General features: G+C 45.0%; 1 protein-coding gene across 5 annotated transcripts in view; it reads left to right on the top strand.

The window, feature by feature from the left end:
• UPF3A (UPF3A regulator of nonsense mediated mRNA decay) overlaps positions 1 to 13,592 on the top strand; it is a 53,874-nt gene extending 40,282 nt beyond the window's left edge. For 2 of the 5 annotated variants that reach the window (XM_075061402.1, XM_075061400.1), the window contains 2 exons: positions 4,611 to 4,905; positions 12,478 to 13,592. In XM_075061402.1, coding sequence (XP_074917503.1) covers positions 4,611 to 4,905; positions 12,478 to 12,651 — 469 coding nt within the window. In that variant the 3' untranslated portion in view covers positions 12,652 to 13,592. Of the gene's footprint in view, positions 1 to 4,610; positions 4,906 to 6,214; positions 6,476 to 12,477 lie in introns of all 5 variants that reach the window. The other 3 variants (XR_012654951.1, XR_012654950.1, XM_075061403.1) reach the window with 3 other exon arrangements.
• The last annotated feature ends 6,100 nt before the right edge of the window (positions 13,593 to 19,692 follow it).

The raw sequence follows: 19,692 nt of genomic DNA, 5'->3' as shown, positions 1-19,692 counted from the left end.
CCTGGATCCGGGAGACTGGTATGCCACCCTTGACTTGAAGGATGCATACTTCCACATAGCGATCTTTCAAGGACACAGACACTTCCTCTGGTTTACGGTGGGGCCCCACCACTACCAGTTTGCGGTTCTCCCATTCAGCTTGGTGACAGCATCAAGGGTGTTTACCAAATGCATGTCAGTGGTAGCAGCTTACCTCAGGTGCCAGGGTATCCAGATCTACCAGTACCTCGATGACTGGCTCATCAAAGGTAGCTCCTGGTCTCAACTCCAAAGGGATGTCATGGTGCTTCAAGCCACATACCATTCCCTGAGCCTACTGGTAAACAACAAAAAGTCGATGTTAATGCTGGTGCAGAGGATAGAGTTCATCGGAGCAGTCCTCAGCTCGTTCCTGCCGCTGGCCAAGTGGATGAGGTTTTCCTGCTGGGCATCCGAATGTGGCATCTCTCCCTCACGTTCTTCCATACAGGCTGTCCTGGAGTACCTGCTCCATTTGAGAAACCAGGGCCTGGCACACTCTTCCATTAGAAGCAGCAAAGAGTCCTGTGGCACCTTATAGACTAACAGACGTTTTGGATCATGAGCTTTCGTGGGTGAATACCCACTTCATCGGATGCACTTCCATTAGAGTGCATCTTGCGGCCAACTCCAGTTTTCACCCGCCGATCCAAGGACAGATGGTGTTCTCCCATGACATAATGGTCAGATTCTTGAGAGGGCTCAAGAGACTCTTCCTGCATTAATGGGCTCTTGTCCTGCAATGAGATCTTAACTTGGTCCTCTCTAGACTCACTGGCCTGCCTTTTGAGCTGCTGGGTTCCTGCTCCTTTTCCCACCTGTCATGGAAGGTCGTGTTTCTGGTGGCGGTGACATCTGCAAGACGGGTCTCTGAGATTAAAGCCTTGACCTCAGAACCACTGTACATGGTCTTCTATAAAGACAGAGTTCCGCTGCAGCCCCTCCTGGCCTTCCTGCCAAAGATGGTATCCACCTTCCATATGAACCAGGACATCTTCCTCCCCGTGTTCTGTCCCAAACCGCACAAGACCAGTGAACAGAGGCATCTTCACGCACTGGAAGTCCGAAAGGCCTTGTCTTTTTACTTAGAATGTACTAAGCCTTTCCATAAATCAGCTCAGCTCTTCATTGCTACAGCAGATAGGATGAAGGGCCTTCCAGTGTCCTCACATAGGATTTCCAATTGGATTACCTCATGCATAAGGGCCTTTTATGGGTTCCACTGCCACCAATTATCAGAGCCCACTCATCGAGAGCTCAGGCATCTTTGGTGGCCTTCCTGGCGCGCATCCCTGTCCAGGACATATGTAGAGCCGCAACGTGGTCCTCTGTTCATACATTCACAGCTCAGTATGCCATCACTTAGCAGGCCAGGGATGATGATGGGTTCGGCAGAGCTGTGTTGTGATCTACACGTCCGTGAACTCCTACTTGCCTCCGTTGGCACTGCTTGAGATTCACGTAATATGGAATGGACATGAGCAAGCACTCGAAGAAAAGACAGTTACTTTTTCCGTAACTGATGATCTTTGAGATGTGTTGCTCATGTCCACTCCAGAACCTCCCCTCCTTCCCCACTGTTGGAGTAGCCAGCAAGAAGGAACTGAGGGTGGAGGGAGCCAGCGGCGCCACTTATGCCGTGCCATAAAGGTACCACTGCAAAGGGTGCCAGAGCTGGTCCCCTAAGGATACTGCTAAGGGAAAAACTGCTGGCACCGATGCATGTGGCGAGCACACACACCTAATGTGGAATGGACATGAGCATCACATCTCGAAGAATACAAGTTATGGAAAAGGTAACTGTCTTTTTCCCCTATAAATGAAAACCTTAACATGCATGCGTACATACATACATATTGTTTAACACTGAGTTAAAACCCCTTAAACTGATGATTGTAACAGGCACCCTTCAATCAACATAAATGTAAGAAACAATAGTGGACTCCAAGACAAAGGTATGCCCAAGGCCACTCAGGAATTCTAATGAGGTTGGGTGGAGAGAGTGAAAAAGTCAGCCGGAACACACAGCTAGGAGCACAACCCTGGAAAAGGCTTAGAGAGAGAGCTTTTGGAGTGGGGTGGTACTGGCTAAAGGAATTTTTGATGCTATGAGCAAAGATACTGTCTCCTGTTGTTTGGTTCCTCCTGTATTAGGGAAACATAACTTTTTAAATAAACAATATTACATGAAAAGTACCAGGCTCCATCTTCCATTTCTCTTCCCAACTGCAACAATGCACCGGGCCCTGAACTTTGACTAACTGTTCATAAGTCTCCTCCCTCTTTATTTCCTTTAATTTTCTGCTTTCTCCTTCCCTGATAGCCTAACCTCTTCCTCCTCTCCTTCTCTCTAGCCCTTTAACTATTTTATTGTTATCTCACCTCAGGGCCGGCTCTACCATTTAAGCAGCCTAGGCAATCGCCAAGGGCGCCAGAATTATTCGAGGGACGGCATTTTGCCAGGGGAGCAGCAGGCGGTTCCGGTTGACCTGCCGCAGGCATGCCTGTGGAGGGTCCGCTGGTCCGTGGCTCCGGTGGAGCTGCCGCAGTCATGCCTGCGGATGGTTGGCTGCTCACATGGCTCCGGTGGACCGCCCGCAGGCATGCCTGCGGCAGCTCCACCAGAGTCACGGACCAATGGACCCTCTGCAGGAATGACTGCGGCAGCTCCACTGGAGCCGTGGGATCAGTGCGGGGGAGCGACAAAATAGCCATGCACCTAGGGCACGAGAAACCCTAGTACCGGTCCTGTCTCACCCTTACCTAACCATTCCTTACAATGGATTCTTTACAAAACTACCCCAGCCACTGCTGAGCTTGAATTTGCTGTCCCCATCAGCTGCCATCCTCTTAGCCATATTTAGGCAAATCCGCCCTGCCAACTACATTCCTGCAGCACTTCTAATTGAGGCTTTCTCTGTGCTTGGTAACGGGCAGAGTAGGAAGCAGGGTGCCAAGCAGATTCTGCAGGAGCTAACCTAAAAATATTCTTCCATCTTATGGTAAGGGTCATGCAGATTGAGTGTTCTCCCGAACTTTGTTGGGAGTTCAGGCCCTTCATGGAGTCAGTGCCTACAGTTACACATTTACATTTAAAAGCAGAAAAGGTAGAGGAAAGCAAAATAGGCATAGTTAGTCAAACCCTGGAGAGCTAAAGTAATACTTCCTGGTAATATACATATTTAGAAGTATATACCACTGTTTTAATATTTCTGTAATTACGAAAGGTTCTGGTATGATTCAGTGAGAGCTGCCATTTTCCTTCCATTCAGGAAGTATAATATGCTGATATAGGGCCAGTCCTGCAAACTGCTGAGCAACCTCAATTAACATTGACTTTCCATTGCTGGTACTCAGCAATTTGCAGGTGTGGCTCCCCCTTTTTTTAATAAAGGTAGTGCCAATCAGCAGATAACTACATGGCAGAGGCTGAAGACTTTCATTGTTCCATGACTTACAAGAAAAAAATGGTGTGGAAAACAGAAGAATTGTTCATATTCAACAAACAAAGTTAATGAACAAACAGGTGCTAATAAACAATAATAAAAAAGTGACAAATCTCCAAACTCTTTCATGCATTTTGTCTGCTGATTAGCATTTCCTTTGTCACAAGCTAAAATGCCAGAGGCTGGCAAAATTATATATTCCTGTTTCAATTTGAATTACTTACTTTTTATTTCATATAATAAAAGTTTGAAATAACTACTATCTATTTACTCTTTTTTAATAATCCAATGACATTATTCTGCAATCTTGTCCATAATTTACTGTTCTATTTTATGAGGGAGCTAGCTGGTTACTGAACCAGAGCAATGAGATGAATAAAAGTGCAGAGAACTGTATCATCTTAACAGCAAAATGTTGCAAACAGTTTATTTATCATATAAATTTACTTAGTACATAATATAAATTAAGTACTATGTTGTGAAAAGATAATGTTTTTTCACCTAAATAAAAATGCAGTGGTGGGCTACATCATCTAGGCACACAATTGTAAGCGAAGGCTGGAACAGCAGCATTAACTCTGGCTCGTTTAATACCTTCCATCTGTTGCAAGGGCTGTGAATAATTTCTGTTAAATGGAGCCATAAAATTAAGGCCTTGAGCCTGCAAGTTACTTTATGCCATTAGTGCTCCCACTGAAGTCTGTGAAATTACTCACATGCTTAAAGTGTTTGCAGGATCAGGCTCTTATGGTCTGATTGTGTAACCTTTACTTATGTGTATCTTTACCAACAAGAGCATTATTTATGTGATGATTTCAAATATAAGTAAGGGTTGCAGTATGATTGTCGAAGCAGTTCTGAAGTAAATCTATTTTTTTTTCCAAGCCAGTGGAAAAATTTTCTGCTTCCATTTGAACTGAATGCACAATGGGGAGCTGAATTTATGATGTACTAAATCTGTAGCAATATTGCAATGCTTCTCTTTTTTAAATTAAAAATATAGCCTAATTGGAGGCCTGATCTAAAGCCTGGTGAAGTCAGTGAGAGTCTTTTTATTGGCTTCAGTGGCCTTTGAATCAAGTCCTGTGAGCAAAGATTTTGTCTAAGTTAATTTTTCAGGTTTTTTTCTTGTTTAAACACACACAGGTCACAAAATGATAGTGATAAAGAGCAAATGGATTTGGAGAGAAGATTTCGAGAAAAAGACCTTGAAAGACAAAGATACCGGTTGGACGATGGCAGAAAGCATAGAGCTCACTATGAATTTGACAAGTTTATGAGACGGAATGAAGAAGAGCTGAAATGGGGGAAAGGATACAGCCAAGACAGAGGGAAGAAAGGGAACCACAACTACAGCTTCACTGTGGAGGCCGTAGACAAACTGGGTAAAGAGGACAAGTGTGATGACATGGCATCCAAAAAGGAGCGCATAAGAAATAAGGTTCTTTTATTCATTTAGGATAATCTTTCATTAGTAAAATATACCTCAAGACCACAGGTTTTACTTTTGCAATCTCAGCATAAAGATGCTTTTTTTCAAGAAAAGCAATTCTTTATTTGATTTTCAGTAAAACCCAGATTTCTATATTTTTAAAAATAACAGTTAAAATGGTTTAAGGTGATAGGATTTGTCTTCCCTGGTCATATATACATATACAATATTTGGAATCTTCTTTAGAACGTTAGTCTTGGAAGCCTAGCATTTTTTTTGAGTGTTTTAAAAGTTATATCACGGGTGCTCTATAATAGATAGGGCCCTGCTGAATTCACAGCCATGAAAAATGCATTATGGACCGTGAAATCTGGTCTCCCCCAGTTAAACTGGTCTTTTGTGTGCTTTTACTCTATACTATACAGATTTCACGGGGGAGACAAGCATTTCTCAAATTAGGGGTCCTGACACAAAAAGGAGTTGCAGAGGGGTTGCAAGGTTATTTCAGAGGGGTCACGGTATTGCCATCCATACTTCTGCGCTGCCTTCAGAGCTGGGCAGCCAGACAGCGGTGGCTGTTGGTTGGGAGCCCAGCTCTGAAGGCAGCGCCCTGCCAGCAGAAGTGCAGAAGTAAGAGTGGCGATACTATACCATGCCACCCTTACTCCTGCTCTGCTGCCTTCAGAGGTGGGCGGCCAGAGAATGGCAGCTGCTTACAGAGGGCCCAGTGCTGCAGGCAGCAGTGCAGAAGTAAAGGTGACAGTACCGTACCATGCCTTCCTTACTTCTGCGCTGCTGCTGGCAGCAGCTCTGCTTTCAGAGCTGGGCTTCTGGCCAGCAGCCGCCGCTGTCTAGCTGCCCAGCTTTGAAGGCAGCACTGCCGCCAGCAGCAATGCAGAAGTAAAGATAGCAGTATTGCAACACCCCCTACATACAATAACCTTGTGATCCCCACACAACTCCTTTTTGGGTCAGACCCTTACAGTTACACCTGAAATTTCAGATTTAAATAGCTAAAATAATTAAATTTACGATTTTTAAATCCCTATGACCGTGAAATTGACCAAAATGGACCGTGAATTAGGTAGAACCCTAATAATAGAGTTTGAAAACTTTGGCTCATTATCCTTTTAAAAGTGAATTTATTCTAAGCAGAATCTTTTCTAGTCAGGCAGATTACTGGCTGGCTTACAGTTATTCAGTTTTTAAAGTAAAAGTGAATAAATAAACAATTTATCCAGAAATGAGCATATTTAGAAATATTCAGTACAGAAGATAGGAAGGTAGATCTTGGAATCTTCATCCATTCTGCCCTCAGGTAAAGGTTCTCTCTGGCTGAGGGAAAATCACTCCATTGAGAAGTGCCAAATCTAGGGAAATAACCTGTTCAAAAACCAGCCACAATTGGGCAGCTTCTTGAATGGGAGCTACATGCAGAAAACCATTTTCCTATCTTCACCTTGAAACCTGTGGAGCTCCTTTCTGAGGGCTTGGGGCTTTGTGATTTCAGAGGGCGTATCATAGCGTTTCCAAGAGATGTCTGCTATTGGTGGCCTCATCCTCTCTCCATTCTAATCATGTAAGTTTTTCATTCAAGATGGTTGACACTGTCTTGTATGGAATCCCCCTCTGTAATGTGCACCTCTTCTGAAGAGAGTTTTCAAACCAGGCACAGGCAAGGTCCCCATGACAGTGTGCCCCCTGAGGGAGCTGTGCTTTTGCTAGAGATAGGACAGGCAAGGAGTAGCCATGCTCTTTTTTCTCTGCCACCTCTAGCAGCTGTCTGAATCTCTGTCTAAAAATATTTAAAAATATTAAATTGATTTAAACCATTTTATAAAAAATTAAACGTCCAGTTGATCTTAACACTGTTTATGCCAAGTTTCAGTCTGATGAACATAGAAACTGTGATGGATAAAGAGGGTCTGTGATATATAAAAGCTGACTGATCCTTTATTATAATGGTTCTGGTGGGTTCTATGTTCATTGTTCATCACAGGGTTTAGGACTGCATGACTGGTGTTGATTGGCTGGATGTGATGAAGAGAGATAAGTAGCATGCTGATGTGGCTGCTCATAGCATCACAAAACACTTCCTACAACAATTTGTTCTTAAACCTCCTAAATAAAAAGTCTGGTATCTAATCTAAAGAAATGGAAAATAAAGGGAAAGCAGGGTTAAACAAGGCTGAAGTTCAAGCAAAGAAGGGGGAAGAGAAGAGCTGATAATGAAGGCTGTATCAGTGAAGGGGAAAAAATAATGAAGGAAAAAACAAGACCAAAAGGATTGAAAATTGTGAGGGACAGATGAAACGAAATAAGAATTGAGATGGAACAAAATTCAGTGCTTTTCAGTTTTCTTAAAATGGCCTATTCCATGCCATTTTCTGGACTAAACCCTACACTTTCAAACAGGTGCCAAATATGATCTCCCCATAGCATCAAAGTCTAGTGTTTGTGATAGTTAAAATAAATAGCCTCATTAGGCAAAGGCTTTTAAACAGTAATCATTCACAATATTTTATTGTCCTAGAAAGTCTTTAGCATATCTATCTATCTATCTACCCAAGAATTATCAGCATTCTCCTTTTTGGGAGTTTGAGGGGCTTTTTTTCTTATAAACTTGCTGCTATTTGATATTCAGATCAGCAAGTTTTTGATGATTTCAGTCACTGTGCCTATACAGTTAGCCATTCTTCCTTTGTACTCATTTTGTTTCCTGATTCACATTGGGTGGTATCCACTCTACCCATATAGAACATGAATATCTTCTGTATGAATATGGAATGCCAAATTTAATTTGCAGTTCACTGTTCTAATTTTATCAAGCCCTGGTTGTTCTGGTTTCCCACTCATTAGTATTATTTTATTATATTTGTATTTATTATCTGACATTCTTGTATAGAGCCATAAGTGTGCGTGGCACCAGTTATTGACCTTCCCAGCTTATACTATAGGAGTATAGTATATAGGATTGTATCAAAATTTACCACAGAATTCTCTTGGCCTTTGTTATAACATTCTGTTAGATCAGGGATCAGCAACATTTGGCACATGGCCCGCCAGGGTAAGCCCTCTGGCAGGTGGGCCAGTTTGTTTACTTGCCGTGTCTGCAGGTTCGGCCGATGGCAGCTCCCACTGGCTGTGGTTCGCCGCTCCAGATCAATGTGGACTGCGGGAAGCAGTGGTCAGCACATCCCTCGGCCCACTCCACTTCCCGCAGCCCCCATTGGCCTGGAGTGGTGAACTACAGCCAGTGGGAGCTGTAATCGGCTGAACCTGTGGACACGGCAGGTAAACAAACTGGCCCGCCCGCCAGGGGACTTACCCTAGCGGGCCATGTGCAGACATTGCCAATACTTGTGTTAGATAATATTTTTGCTCAGTTTAAATTAAATGTAATATAATCATCCTGTTCTACAGCTGTTTTATTTTACTCAAAATTCTTGGCTCCCAAGAAGAGTGTTATAAAAGACATGGATAATAAATGCAAAATCTGTTTTCATTACACTCCATCTTTTTCCTAGTTCTCATTAAATACAAAATGATTTAACCCAAAATCCGCTATCCAAATAAACTCAGATTAGTCACTTTAAGGCCTTGTCTACAATACAGAGATTTGTTGACAAAAGTCACGTCGACACTTAAAAAGCACTGTAATAAAAATCAGTATTTCATGTTCACACTTGCTCATCAGAGCACGTCCACAGTTGGGGCACTATCATCGATAGAGTGAGCGATGCATTGTGAGTACCTATCCCACAATCCAGCTCGACACCTTCTGATGCTAGGTCTTGTGGGAAGGTGGAGCAGATCGCTGCACATTTTGGGACTGGGTGAAATGTCCCATGATGAATTGTTTTCTGTCCCAGCATTCCATGGGCTTCTAGTTTTCTTTCATGGCATTTTTCAGTGACCCTTGTTTGCTGTGCATCTTCGTGAGAAAGGATGAATCCCGCACTGCTCTCCTTTGCTCTGATAACTGTCATTAAGACATTGCAGATGGTAGTGCAGTTAATCACAAAGTTCCTAACTGAAGAAGACTCCCAGTTGCCAGACGTGCTGTGTGATATGAATAGGAGCAACTTTAGATTGCTTTTGACATTCACAAAACAGCTGCAGACGTTGGGACATCGCTTTTGGGCTTGGGAAACAAGCACTGAATAATGAGCTGTGGCTACAGAATTTTTGGATGCATAAATCCACCTTCCTGCAACCGTGTGTGGGGCTTGCTCAGCACTATGGCACAAGGACACCAGAATGAGAGCTGCCCTATTGGTAGAGAAGTGCGTGGCAATCACTCTGTAGAAGCTGGTGTCTCCAGACTGCTACTGATTGGTCACGAATCAATTTGGAGTCAGGAAGTCGACTGTTGGGGTTGTGTTAATGCAAGTGTGCAGGGCAATTAATCACATCCTGCTACGAAGGACCATGACTCTGGGAAATGTGTGTGAAATAGTGGACAGCTTTGCAGAAATGGGTTTCCCTAACAGTGGAGGGGTGATAGATGGCACACACATTCGATTTTGGCACCAGACCACCTTGTGACGGAGTATATCAATAGGAAGGGGTACTTCTCCATGGTGTTGCAGGCACTTCTAGATCACCATGGCCATTTCACTGACATCAACATGGGATGGTCCGGGAAAGTGCATGATGCTTGTACAGAAAGTTACAAGTGGGGACTTCCTTTCCAGACCAGAAGATTATAGTGGGGGATGTTGAAATGCCCATAGTGATCCTGGGAGATCTGTCATACCCCTTATAGCCATGGCTCATGAAACCGTAAACGGGAAACCCAGACAGCAGTGAGGAGCGGTTCAGCAACAGGCTGAGTAGATGCCAGATGCCAGTGGAATGTGCCTTTGGCAGATTAAAGGCATGCTGGCGATGCCTTTATGGCAAGTTAGACCTCAGTGAGAATAATATTCCCATAGTCATAGCCTCGTGTTGTACATTGCTTTATCTTTGTGAAGGTAAGGGTGAAAGGTTTGCTTGGATGGAGTATTGAGGCAGACTCCGTGGCTGCTGATTTTGAGCAGCCAGATATCTGGGTTATCAGAGAGGCCAGGAGGGGAGCAATTTGAATCAGGGAAGCTTTGAGGCAAAACTCTGAAAATGAGAACCAGTAATGTATATCTCTGTGATTGGTGCTGCAATGTTGCATTATATGTAGTTTTACTAGGAAGCAATGGTGAAATTTGGGGCCATACATTCCAGTAAGCAAATGATTAAACTGCCTGCGTATGTATTGGTAGAGCCTGCTATTTCAATTTGTAGGAAGCAGATAAAGATGTCAAGTATCAGGGGGTAGCTGTGTTAGTCTGTATCCACAAAAACAACAAGGAGTCCGGTGGCACCTTAAAGACTAAAGATGAGAAACCATTCATATACTTTGCTTTTATTGCACAAGAAACAAAACACACACACACAAAGATACTTGGTGGGAAAGGAGGTACCAGGTAAGGGCAGACTTTCAGACCTGTGTGTACGTCCAGCTATCATTTTGAAAGTTGTCCGAGGGGGTGGAGTGAAGGGGAAACAGAGAAGTCCCAGAAAACAGAAAGGACTATGCGGGCGGAGTTGCGGGGGGCACAGAAAAGAGTTCTGAATGTACTGCAGGGGAGGGCGGGCATGCATCTGCTCAGTCTGCAGCATTATTAAGGACTTCAGCATCTATGTTTGCTCATCCATTACTTTAATCATCCGCTCAGTAGAATCCTCAACAAACTCCTGATTTTCTTTTCTGTCCTGCCTTTCGGCTTCCCTCCACTCCTTGCACTCCCTTTTCTCTGCACTGGAGAATTGTAGTACCTCCTGGAACATGTCTTCTTTGCACCGTCTTGGGCACTTTCTTATCTGGCCGAGATGCTCGGCCAGTGTTTGTGGGATATTCTTCAAGGCCACATCTGCCGAAGCACAAGGAACAGTGCACAGAAGTATGATTGTTAAGTTCACGCACAGTATTGAAACATTTCAGTCAAATACACCTCTGATAACATAACAATCACTTTCTCACTGACCCTTGGCAAGCACACAGTTCGGTGAACACTCAAAGCATGCTGAGTGTTGGCTGGGGGCAGGGGCGCGCTACATGGGGAAAAGAACACTCTGTAAGGATTGCAGTGCAGCCAACTAGGGAAAAAATTCTAAAATTCTCCCATACTTTCCCACAGGCTGAGGTCATTGTGGTAGATACCTCACTACTGAGGGTAAGCAGGGAAGCGAGGGTATATCTACTACATGCTTGTGGCTTCCACTATGCTGCTTGCCCGCCTGCCGCTTTGGTCGCTGAACAAGTGATTGCTGAATGGCTTAGGAAAGTTCCCTACAGTGGGGGAAGGAACAAAACAACTCTGCCAAGGAACCTTCAGCAGAGGATTGCCAAGTACCTCCAGGAAACTTTCCTAGAAATCTCTCTGGAGGATTGCTGTGAGATCTCGACATACATCAACACCCTGTTCTGCCATACTGATTAGTTGCACAGGGAAGTGTCCAGTACACAGAAACACAGCCAGCCTTGTATACTTCTATACCCTGAACTCACCTCTTCATTACGCAAACCACAGCCACTTACCAGGCATCTCCTCTCTTGCTTCTTGCTCGCTGGAGAGCAACTGCTGAAACTGGCTAGACACCTCCGAAGGGGTGAACAGTTCCTGGCGGCCCGCCCCACTGGGAGACCCTGCTGGGAGCTCCACATTGTCATCTGACTCCACCTCATCATCAGTGAATTCGTCATCCGGGTTAGGTGCTCTTTCCACCACCTCCAGGCCCACCGAAGTATCCACAGGGCTCTTGATGATGGAGGTGGGATAGCGAGAATAGCATCCAACTCCCTAAGAACTGGCAGGACTTAGATGCAGCACCAGAGCGACAGTTTGCCTTCCTTGCCTTATGCCTGCCTCAGCTCCTTTATCTTTGCTCTGCACTACAGCATGTCCCAATCATAGCCCTTTTCGCACAAGAAAAAAAATCTCGAGAAATCTGCCGGTAGGTATCAAAATTCCTATGGCTCAAGTGCAGGTGGAACTGCATACCCTGCTCTCCCCATATACTAGGCAGATCCAGCAGTTCCGCAGTGGTCCAAGTGAGAGAGCATTTGCTGCGATAAGCCACCATGGTCACCTGGGAAGATGCAATGAAACCTCTCCACACCAAGTAAACAGGAAATGGAATTTCAAAAATTCCTGGGGCATCTAAGGGGAAGGGGAGGATGGTTGTTTATTGACTGCAGGGCAGTGGAGTTCAAACTGCTGATCAGAGCAATCAGGATGGGTGTTGTGGATACCTCCTGGAGGCCAATTAAAGCAATAAAATCAAGCATGGTGTCTACACTGTCTCTTTGTCGACAAAAATTTTGCAGAAAAAGACATATCTCTGGTCGGGATGGTTTTATATGTCGTCAAAACGGCATTTCTGTCCCCAAAAGTCACATTGCAGTGTGTATGCATTCACTGTTTTGTCGACAAAAGCTGCCTTTTGTTGACATAACTCTGTAATATAGACAAGGCCTAAATCTCACATATGTGAATAAATGATAGTTTTCTCCAAAAGTTAATCTTATGCACTTCTTTCTAGGATCGTCCAGCCATGCAGTTATACCAGCCAGGAGCTCGCATTCGAACACATACGGGATCTACAAGTAAGATCTATGAATGCAGTGGGAAGTCCTCTGAAGATGCCTGCGATAGAAAGTGTGAGGTAGATAATTCAACTGGAGGTGGTTCTGAGAAGAGTGAAGAGGCAGAATAAACATTGGGGTAGAAAACTTGTGAAAAAAATGAATTTAAGATTTAATTTCTGCACAAAATATATCAAGCCACTTCAGAATTCCATAGATTGGACCAACAAAACTATAATACACCTGTCTCTTTCTTTCTTTAAAATGAAGAAAATGGTGATTGGAGGCAGATAAAATATCACGTAAAAGAAATTCAGTTGCTTTTCTACAAACAGAAGCAAGCACTGTTTGACTAGTTTGGTAGTGGTTCAGTATTTTAGTAAATTTACCTTTAGCTAGAAAACCTCTATTAGTTTTAAACTAGTATTTATATAAAACTTGTCAGAAAGTATTTCACTTAGTCTAGACTGTTAAATTGAGAGAAATAAAGAAATATATATTTGCATCAGTTTGAAATCTGAGGCACTTTAAATGTGTTCTGTGAATGGCATTAACTACATAGGACCCAATCCTGCAAACACCGTCAGGCATAATGCTTACTACAGAGAGTAGTACTATTGAAGTCAAAGGGACTACAGCCAGCAAAAGCACTGTTGCCAGTAGCGTTTACAGGATCAGGCCCATAGTTTGCAAACGTTTATTGGTCTCTGTACCTCATTGTGTTTACATTGTTTTTCAATTAACTATAGTGTCAGGTAAGTGTGAATAAAAGCTACTGTATGTTGTTATAAAATCGGTCTTTTTCTTAACCACTTTTGCCTTTTATGTTCTAATATATTCGTGTGTTTAAAACAGAAAAAGCTAATGCAAACCTCAGCACTTAAATACTGTCTCTAGTTTTACTAAAATTGCATTTTTATTTTTTGTTTGTTTGTTTTGGCATTGACTTTTTAAAAAGTGATTGTACAGTGATGACTTTTTATATGTTAAATGTTTCACATAAGTTGAATTTGCAGGATTTGGAACATGTATGATATATATGTTATAAAATATAATTTGTTTGAAAAAAACACACACATAGCAGCTCCAGCATTTCATTTTGCAGACCTAGGCCAAATTCCACCCTCTGATGCATGCATATGGCTCCCAGTGTCTTCAGAGACAGCTATGTGTCCATCCAGGGGCAAAATATGGCTCTCTGATAGTTGTCTTTTACGACTGATGCACTTTTCAGTTATCTGAAACCAAGATCTGCTTTGTCAGTGAAGTTAAATATTGAGATGTTTGTTTATTTTTGACATTCTACTTTGAACATTTTAAGTGTAACATCCGATTGTTCTAAACTAAAAGAAAAATTCATTATATTTTCCCAGACATTAAACTTAAATATAATAAAAAGTAAAAACATGTTGACGATGGACTGAGAAATGATCTTGCACAATTATTTTGCCTAGTACGCCAGAGGTGTTAAGAAAGATAGTATGCCACTTACTAGTATTAAAAGGCAGATTAAAAATATAATTGAAGAGTTTTAATACTAACTTTACATATAAGATGTTTTATACGCAAGAGGATTAACCATTTTTTACCAACTTAAACTACTTTGAAGTAAGACACTCAATATTAAATAACTGTCATCACAGGATGGGCTGAGTTGGGCTCTATCCCACCTGTGCTTGGGCTGGTGTTTGGGTCAGGATCACGTGACAGTATCCCAAGAGTGGAGCTTCCTATTATGGAAGCCTATGTAGCATGAAGAGAGAGACTTGGCGGGAGCAGGAATGCTGGCTACAGTAGAGCCAGATCAGTGACAGAAAATGCTAGGCGTTTCTCTACAGCTTTGCTGGACTCTTTGTTAACTCTGAAAAGGATGAACTGTAATGACTTAGCCAGAGGGCTTATCACCTCAGTGACCCAATAGCTCTGGGTTGCTGGACTGTGTGAGGGAGACAGTGAGTTGACCAGGGTAGGGAAACTGAGACAAATGGGTGTCTGGAAGCCAAGGGAGGTAAAGTGATCTTGTCATAACTGTCCACCCACAGATTTACACCAAAATAAGGAGAGGTGTCAATTCAAACCAAATTAGTTATTTACATGCATCTTTATTTGTAGGTAAACCGCAAGTCTTCGTAGGATCAGGGCCCAAATTAGACCAAATATTTCCAGCCTCTTTGAATTATAGGTGGTGGTGACTAGAGCCCATCAGCCTAAATGCCACCCCCTCTCCCCCTTGGATGTGGGAGGGGCCACAAGATCCAGAATGCAGCTGATTCTTCATCAAGATATTTTGTCTATATACAATCCAGACTTGATGCTCATGTGTCCCGTGCAGTTGTGTTCAGAATCTTTTGGCCAACAGCATCTGTTGGGCCCACACATGCACCCTGAATGTGCTTGTGCTTCCCCTCCTGAGGTCATGTAGGTTAGAGTGGGGCTGACCAAACCTCAGTTCCTTCTTACTACCTGTAGCTGCAAGGCAGAACCGAGAGCAGTGTACTTGTCTGTTGTTCACTTGCAATTATAAAACTTATATCGCCTTACATAGTTAGCTATTCAGTGTAGATGAAGCATAGTTTAGAAACAGTTTTTTATTAGGTTTCTGTTTCAGATAGTTTTTTTCTCTGTCTTTTAGCTAGGCTTCACTCCTTATGGCTGAGCAAAAATCACCAGGGTTCAAATATTGCCTTTTGGGCGAGGTGGCTACACAGCTCAACAACAGGCATATTAGATTCTGTTTGGCTGGAAGCATATTACCGACAAATGCTCCATTTATCTGTCTTTTTCTAAAAGAACCCAAAAAGTGAGGGAGGCTTATTTAAAGTTTTACTCTTAGACAAATATATAAGGCCAACCTCAGACCAGGGTAAACAAGATCTGTCCATGTCTGAACACTCCGTTCCCAGAAGTGCTCTGGTGATGGTGAATGCCGCAAGCTCCTGCACAGCCCCAGCTCCTGTGAAGCACACCTCTACTGCCACTTCTAAGTCTTCTCAGCCATGAGGGGAAGAACACAGCACCACTTTTTTAAAGAGTAGGACAGGCACCATCTGAGGAACCTGTGAAAAGGAAGAGACTTATGCTATGTCTACACTATCAGTTTTTTTGGTATCACTTATGTCATTCAGGGGTGTGACCTCCCCCCGAGCGACATAAATTACACTGACAGAAGCACCAATGTGGACAGTGCTGTTGGCAGGAGACATAGCTACTGCCACTTGGTGGTGGTGGTTTAATTAGGTTGACAGGAGAGCTCTCTCCCATTGGCATAGTGCAGCTACACGGAAGATGTTACAGTGGCGCAGCTGCATCAGTACATGTACAGTATAGATCTCATGCCTCCTCTCACAAGGGTAGAACAAGGTCTGACTTAAGTCTCTCTGGTACTCATAAATATTCTGGTCTCTGTACACCAGTAGCAGACAGGGAGCACCTTCACACAGTCTTCACTTCTGTTTCAGCAATGCTGTCTCCAGGGCACTCAGTACTGATGCTGTGGCTTCCTGCTTTGATACCAATAACCTTGGTACCAACCTTGTTGGCATAATCTATTCTGGTACTGACTACCTCAAAAAAATCTGCTCAGGGTACCAACAGCCTCAATGCTGAGATTCACAGCACAAAGAGATCTAGTGGTAACCATGTTCCCTGCGTCAGTGCTGTTATCGTTAGGGCTCTGTGTCTGTCAGAGAGGTCACGAAAGTCACAGATTTTGTGACTTTCCATAACGTCCGTGACTTCTGAAGTTGCCAGTGTGGTTGACCTCAGGGCCGCCCAAGCAGCTGGCCCTGGGGACAGCCACTGGCCGCTGCTGAAGCAGCTCTGCAGCCAGCTACACCAGCTGCTGCTCGGGCAGCTCCAAGCAATAGCTGGTGCGGCTGGCCCTGGGGACCCCCTGGTCAGTGGTCCCAGGCAGCCGGAGCAGCCATTGCTGAGCAGGGCCGTCTCTAGCCATTTCGCCGCCCCAAGCACGGCGGCATGCTGCGGGGGGCGCTGTGCTGCTCACCGGTCCCGCCGCTCCGGTGGTCCTCCCGCAGGCGTCCCTGCGGAGGGTCCTGCGGGATGTCCACTGGAGCCGCGGGACCAGCGCACCCTCCGCAGGGACGCTTGCAGGAGTCCACTGGAGCTGCCTGCCACCCTCCCAGCAACTGGCAGAGCGCGCCCTGTGGCATGCCGCCCCAAGCACATGGTTGGCACGCTGGGGCCTGGAGCTGCCCCTGTTGCTGAGTGGCTGCCTGCAGCAGTCCTGGGGCAGCCACAGCAATGGCGGGTGAGTGGCCCTGGGGGCTGCTGGAGCAGCTGCTGCTTGGCAGCTCCCACAGCTGATGCTGCTGGCCCTGGGCCCCTCCATGAGCAGCAGCCTCCAGGGCTTACCTCCTGAGCAGCAGCAGCAGCCCCCCAGGGCTCCTGCTGTCCTGGGCTCCCCCACAGCAGTGCCTCCCCCAGCTAAGATTTAGTTGGGGTAAAAGTCATGGACAGGTCACAGCCAGGCCGCAAATTTTTGTTTATGACTAAAAATTACTAACAGTTATTACTAAAAATACCCATGACTAAATTGTAGCCTTAGTTATCATCATCAGTAAACATCCCCATGGCAGTACCAGCTGTGGATATTCAGCACCGAGTGTAGCTGTGGTACTGATTAAAGAATTTCCCAGATCAAGTCAGGACTCCAACTAAATTGGCACCTCCACTGGAGGAGCAGTAGATCTCTGTGGGGGAGATTCACCTTCTGTCTCCCTGAGGCCCTCTCATCCGCTATGATCTATATATACGCAACAGAGGATCCAGGGTTCATGGTCACTATAGCAAATATATGGTAGATAGAGTGAGACATCCTCCTGGTACCCTCCCCTTGTCCCCCAACTCATGTTGCCTACAGCCGTTATTCATGGCCATATTGGGCACTATGGGGCTTTCATCAGGTGTCCTCTAGTCCTAAATCCCCTATCCAAGTAGCATCTGTGAGAGACCAATAGCAACAGCCATCCCAGGTAGCAATTGTGGATCCTCAACAGTTGCAAGTTGCTAAGAAACTCTACCAGCCAACTGATATTCCTCCTGCTGCCATTTTGTCATATTCATCTGACAAAGCTGTGGTCCTACCTGCTCCATAACACTCAGACAACGACAAGACTTTTTAAGACGTCTGTCGAATGGCAGAGCCGTAGCAATTCCAGCTGAGGTTGTGCAGGAGAAGTCTCACACAAATTGTTAAGACATCTTGCATACAACCAGTAAAAGAGAGACTCTCAGAACCTCCTCAACTTCTCTGGCAGACACATCTAGTCATCTGGCATCTGAAAAGGCAGACAGAAGGAACCAGGTGCCATCTCCATGATATGAGTGTGTGTATCCTCATCCCACATCTGGAGCTCTTGTTTCAACCACAGCTCAGGAGAGAACAAAACAGCAAAGCTCTAGGGCAACACCTAAAGAAAAAGAGCCCAATATTTGGATCTTCTGTGAAGAAAGAGACACTCCTCTGCCAAGTTTAGCAACCACTCCTTGCCAGATGTGACTACATACATTGGCATAAGGTGTCGGAGTTCATAGACAAATTACCACAGGATCTGAGGGAGGAATTAAAATCCCTAATTGAAGAGGGTCAGTTAACATCTTGGGCCTCCTTCCAAACAGCAATTGACGTATCAGGCACTGCAGCAAGATCAGAGGCAACAGCAGTGACCATGAGCCAGGCATCGTGGTTCCAATCCTTGGGGATCCAGAAGGAAGTACAAACGGCTATAGGGGAGCTCCATTTTGAGGGTTGTGATCTCTTCAGCAGTAAGACAATGCATGACATTTTTATAGGACTCACAAGCTACCCTAAGGTACCTGGGTCTTAATATGCCACAACCCAGAAGAAAACAGCTTAAACAACACTATCCAGTGGAGCCTTCTTCAGCCTCTTTCTATCCTCCAGACCGCAAGCCATGGGAACCACTCAGGAAGAAACAAAGATTGTACAGGAGACAATCTTCCACTTTCTCTTCCTCTGCAACAGCGAGATCAATACCTACATCCAGACTGATGGTTTGATGCTTTAGTCAAGAACTCCTTGAAACCATATCCAGGTTATCTCAACTCATTCCCTGCTCCATTTGGGGATTTTTCAAGCATTTTCAAGCTGTGTGGACCAATCTCACTGTGACACTCTGTACCTCAGGGGAGCACCCTGTAACCCCCATATTCCTCATTTATACATAATTGTGATCTTGCATATAAAGCATGCCATGTAAGGTATCAGGGAAAAGATTATGATCTGCTGAAAATCACTGTTCTATGTAAATATGTATATCTTTAGTGCTTATGAAGTTATGAGATTGTGTAGTAGTATGGTTGTCACTAAAACATGCTGTAAGTTGGGGAATCGGCCAGATATTAGCTCCCCAGAGACAGCAGCAGGGAAAGTAACCAACGCCTGGGTGGGTTTTGAACAACCATCAACAACCATGGTCCAGCAAGGAAGCTGCAATACAATGACTCACTTGCACAAGGCCACACCAGGGGAATTTGTCAGCCTTGCCTGGGGACTCAGAAATGCCCACCAGACATGCCTGACTTGTGTTCTCCAGGCACATGGAACTAAGGGTATAAAACCAAATACTGTGACCCCATGCTTGGCCTTTTCTCCTCTCCCCTCCTACGCTGCAAGCAACAAGGACACGCAGAAGACTGAAGACTCCAACAGAGGAGGCAATGGCACACTGCTGCCTGCTAGAGTCCCGGCAGGCAGCAGCATGGTATTAAAAATCCTGCCCTGCCTGGCCCAGCCTGCTCTTCTCCCCACTCTGCTCCCCCACCCCCTCCCACAGGGGCAGGGGGCAGAAGCTTGGTCCTGCCGGCTCCCCTGCCTCTTCCCGTAGTGTGCTGGGTTCCTGCCTCTCCTCTGTCTCTCTGCCCCTCCCTTCCTGCCAGCCGATCAGCTGATGGCCCTTGCGGAAGGGGGTTGGGAAGGAGCAGAGTCAGCATTCTCACTGCTCCCGGCTGAGGCAGAGAAGAAGCGGGCGCAGGGCCTTAGGGGAAGGGGGAGTGGAATAGGAGCATATCCCCTCCAGCCCCCTGCCCTGACTCCCCCCCACACACACACCCAGCCCTCTGCCCTGAGCCCTGTACCCACCTCATGCACACCCAGCCCTCTGCTTGACTCCTTCACCACCCCCCACGACCTC

The sequence above is a fragment of the Chelonoidis abingdonii genome, chromosome 1 (assembly GCF_003597395.2).
Source record: "Chelonoidis abingdonii isolate Lonesome George chromosome 1, CheloAbing_2.0, whole genome shotgun sequence".
Lineage (NCBI taxonomy): Eukaryota > Metazoa > Chordata > Testudines > Testudinidae > Chelonoidis > Chelonoidis abingdonii.
Note: the sequence above shows the minus strand (reverse complement) of the source record. Positions and strands in the feature narration are given on the sequence as shown.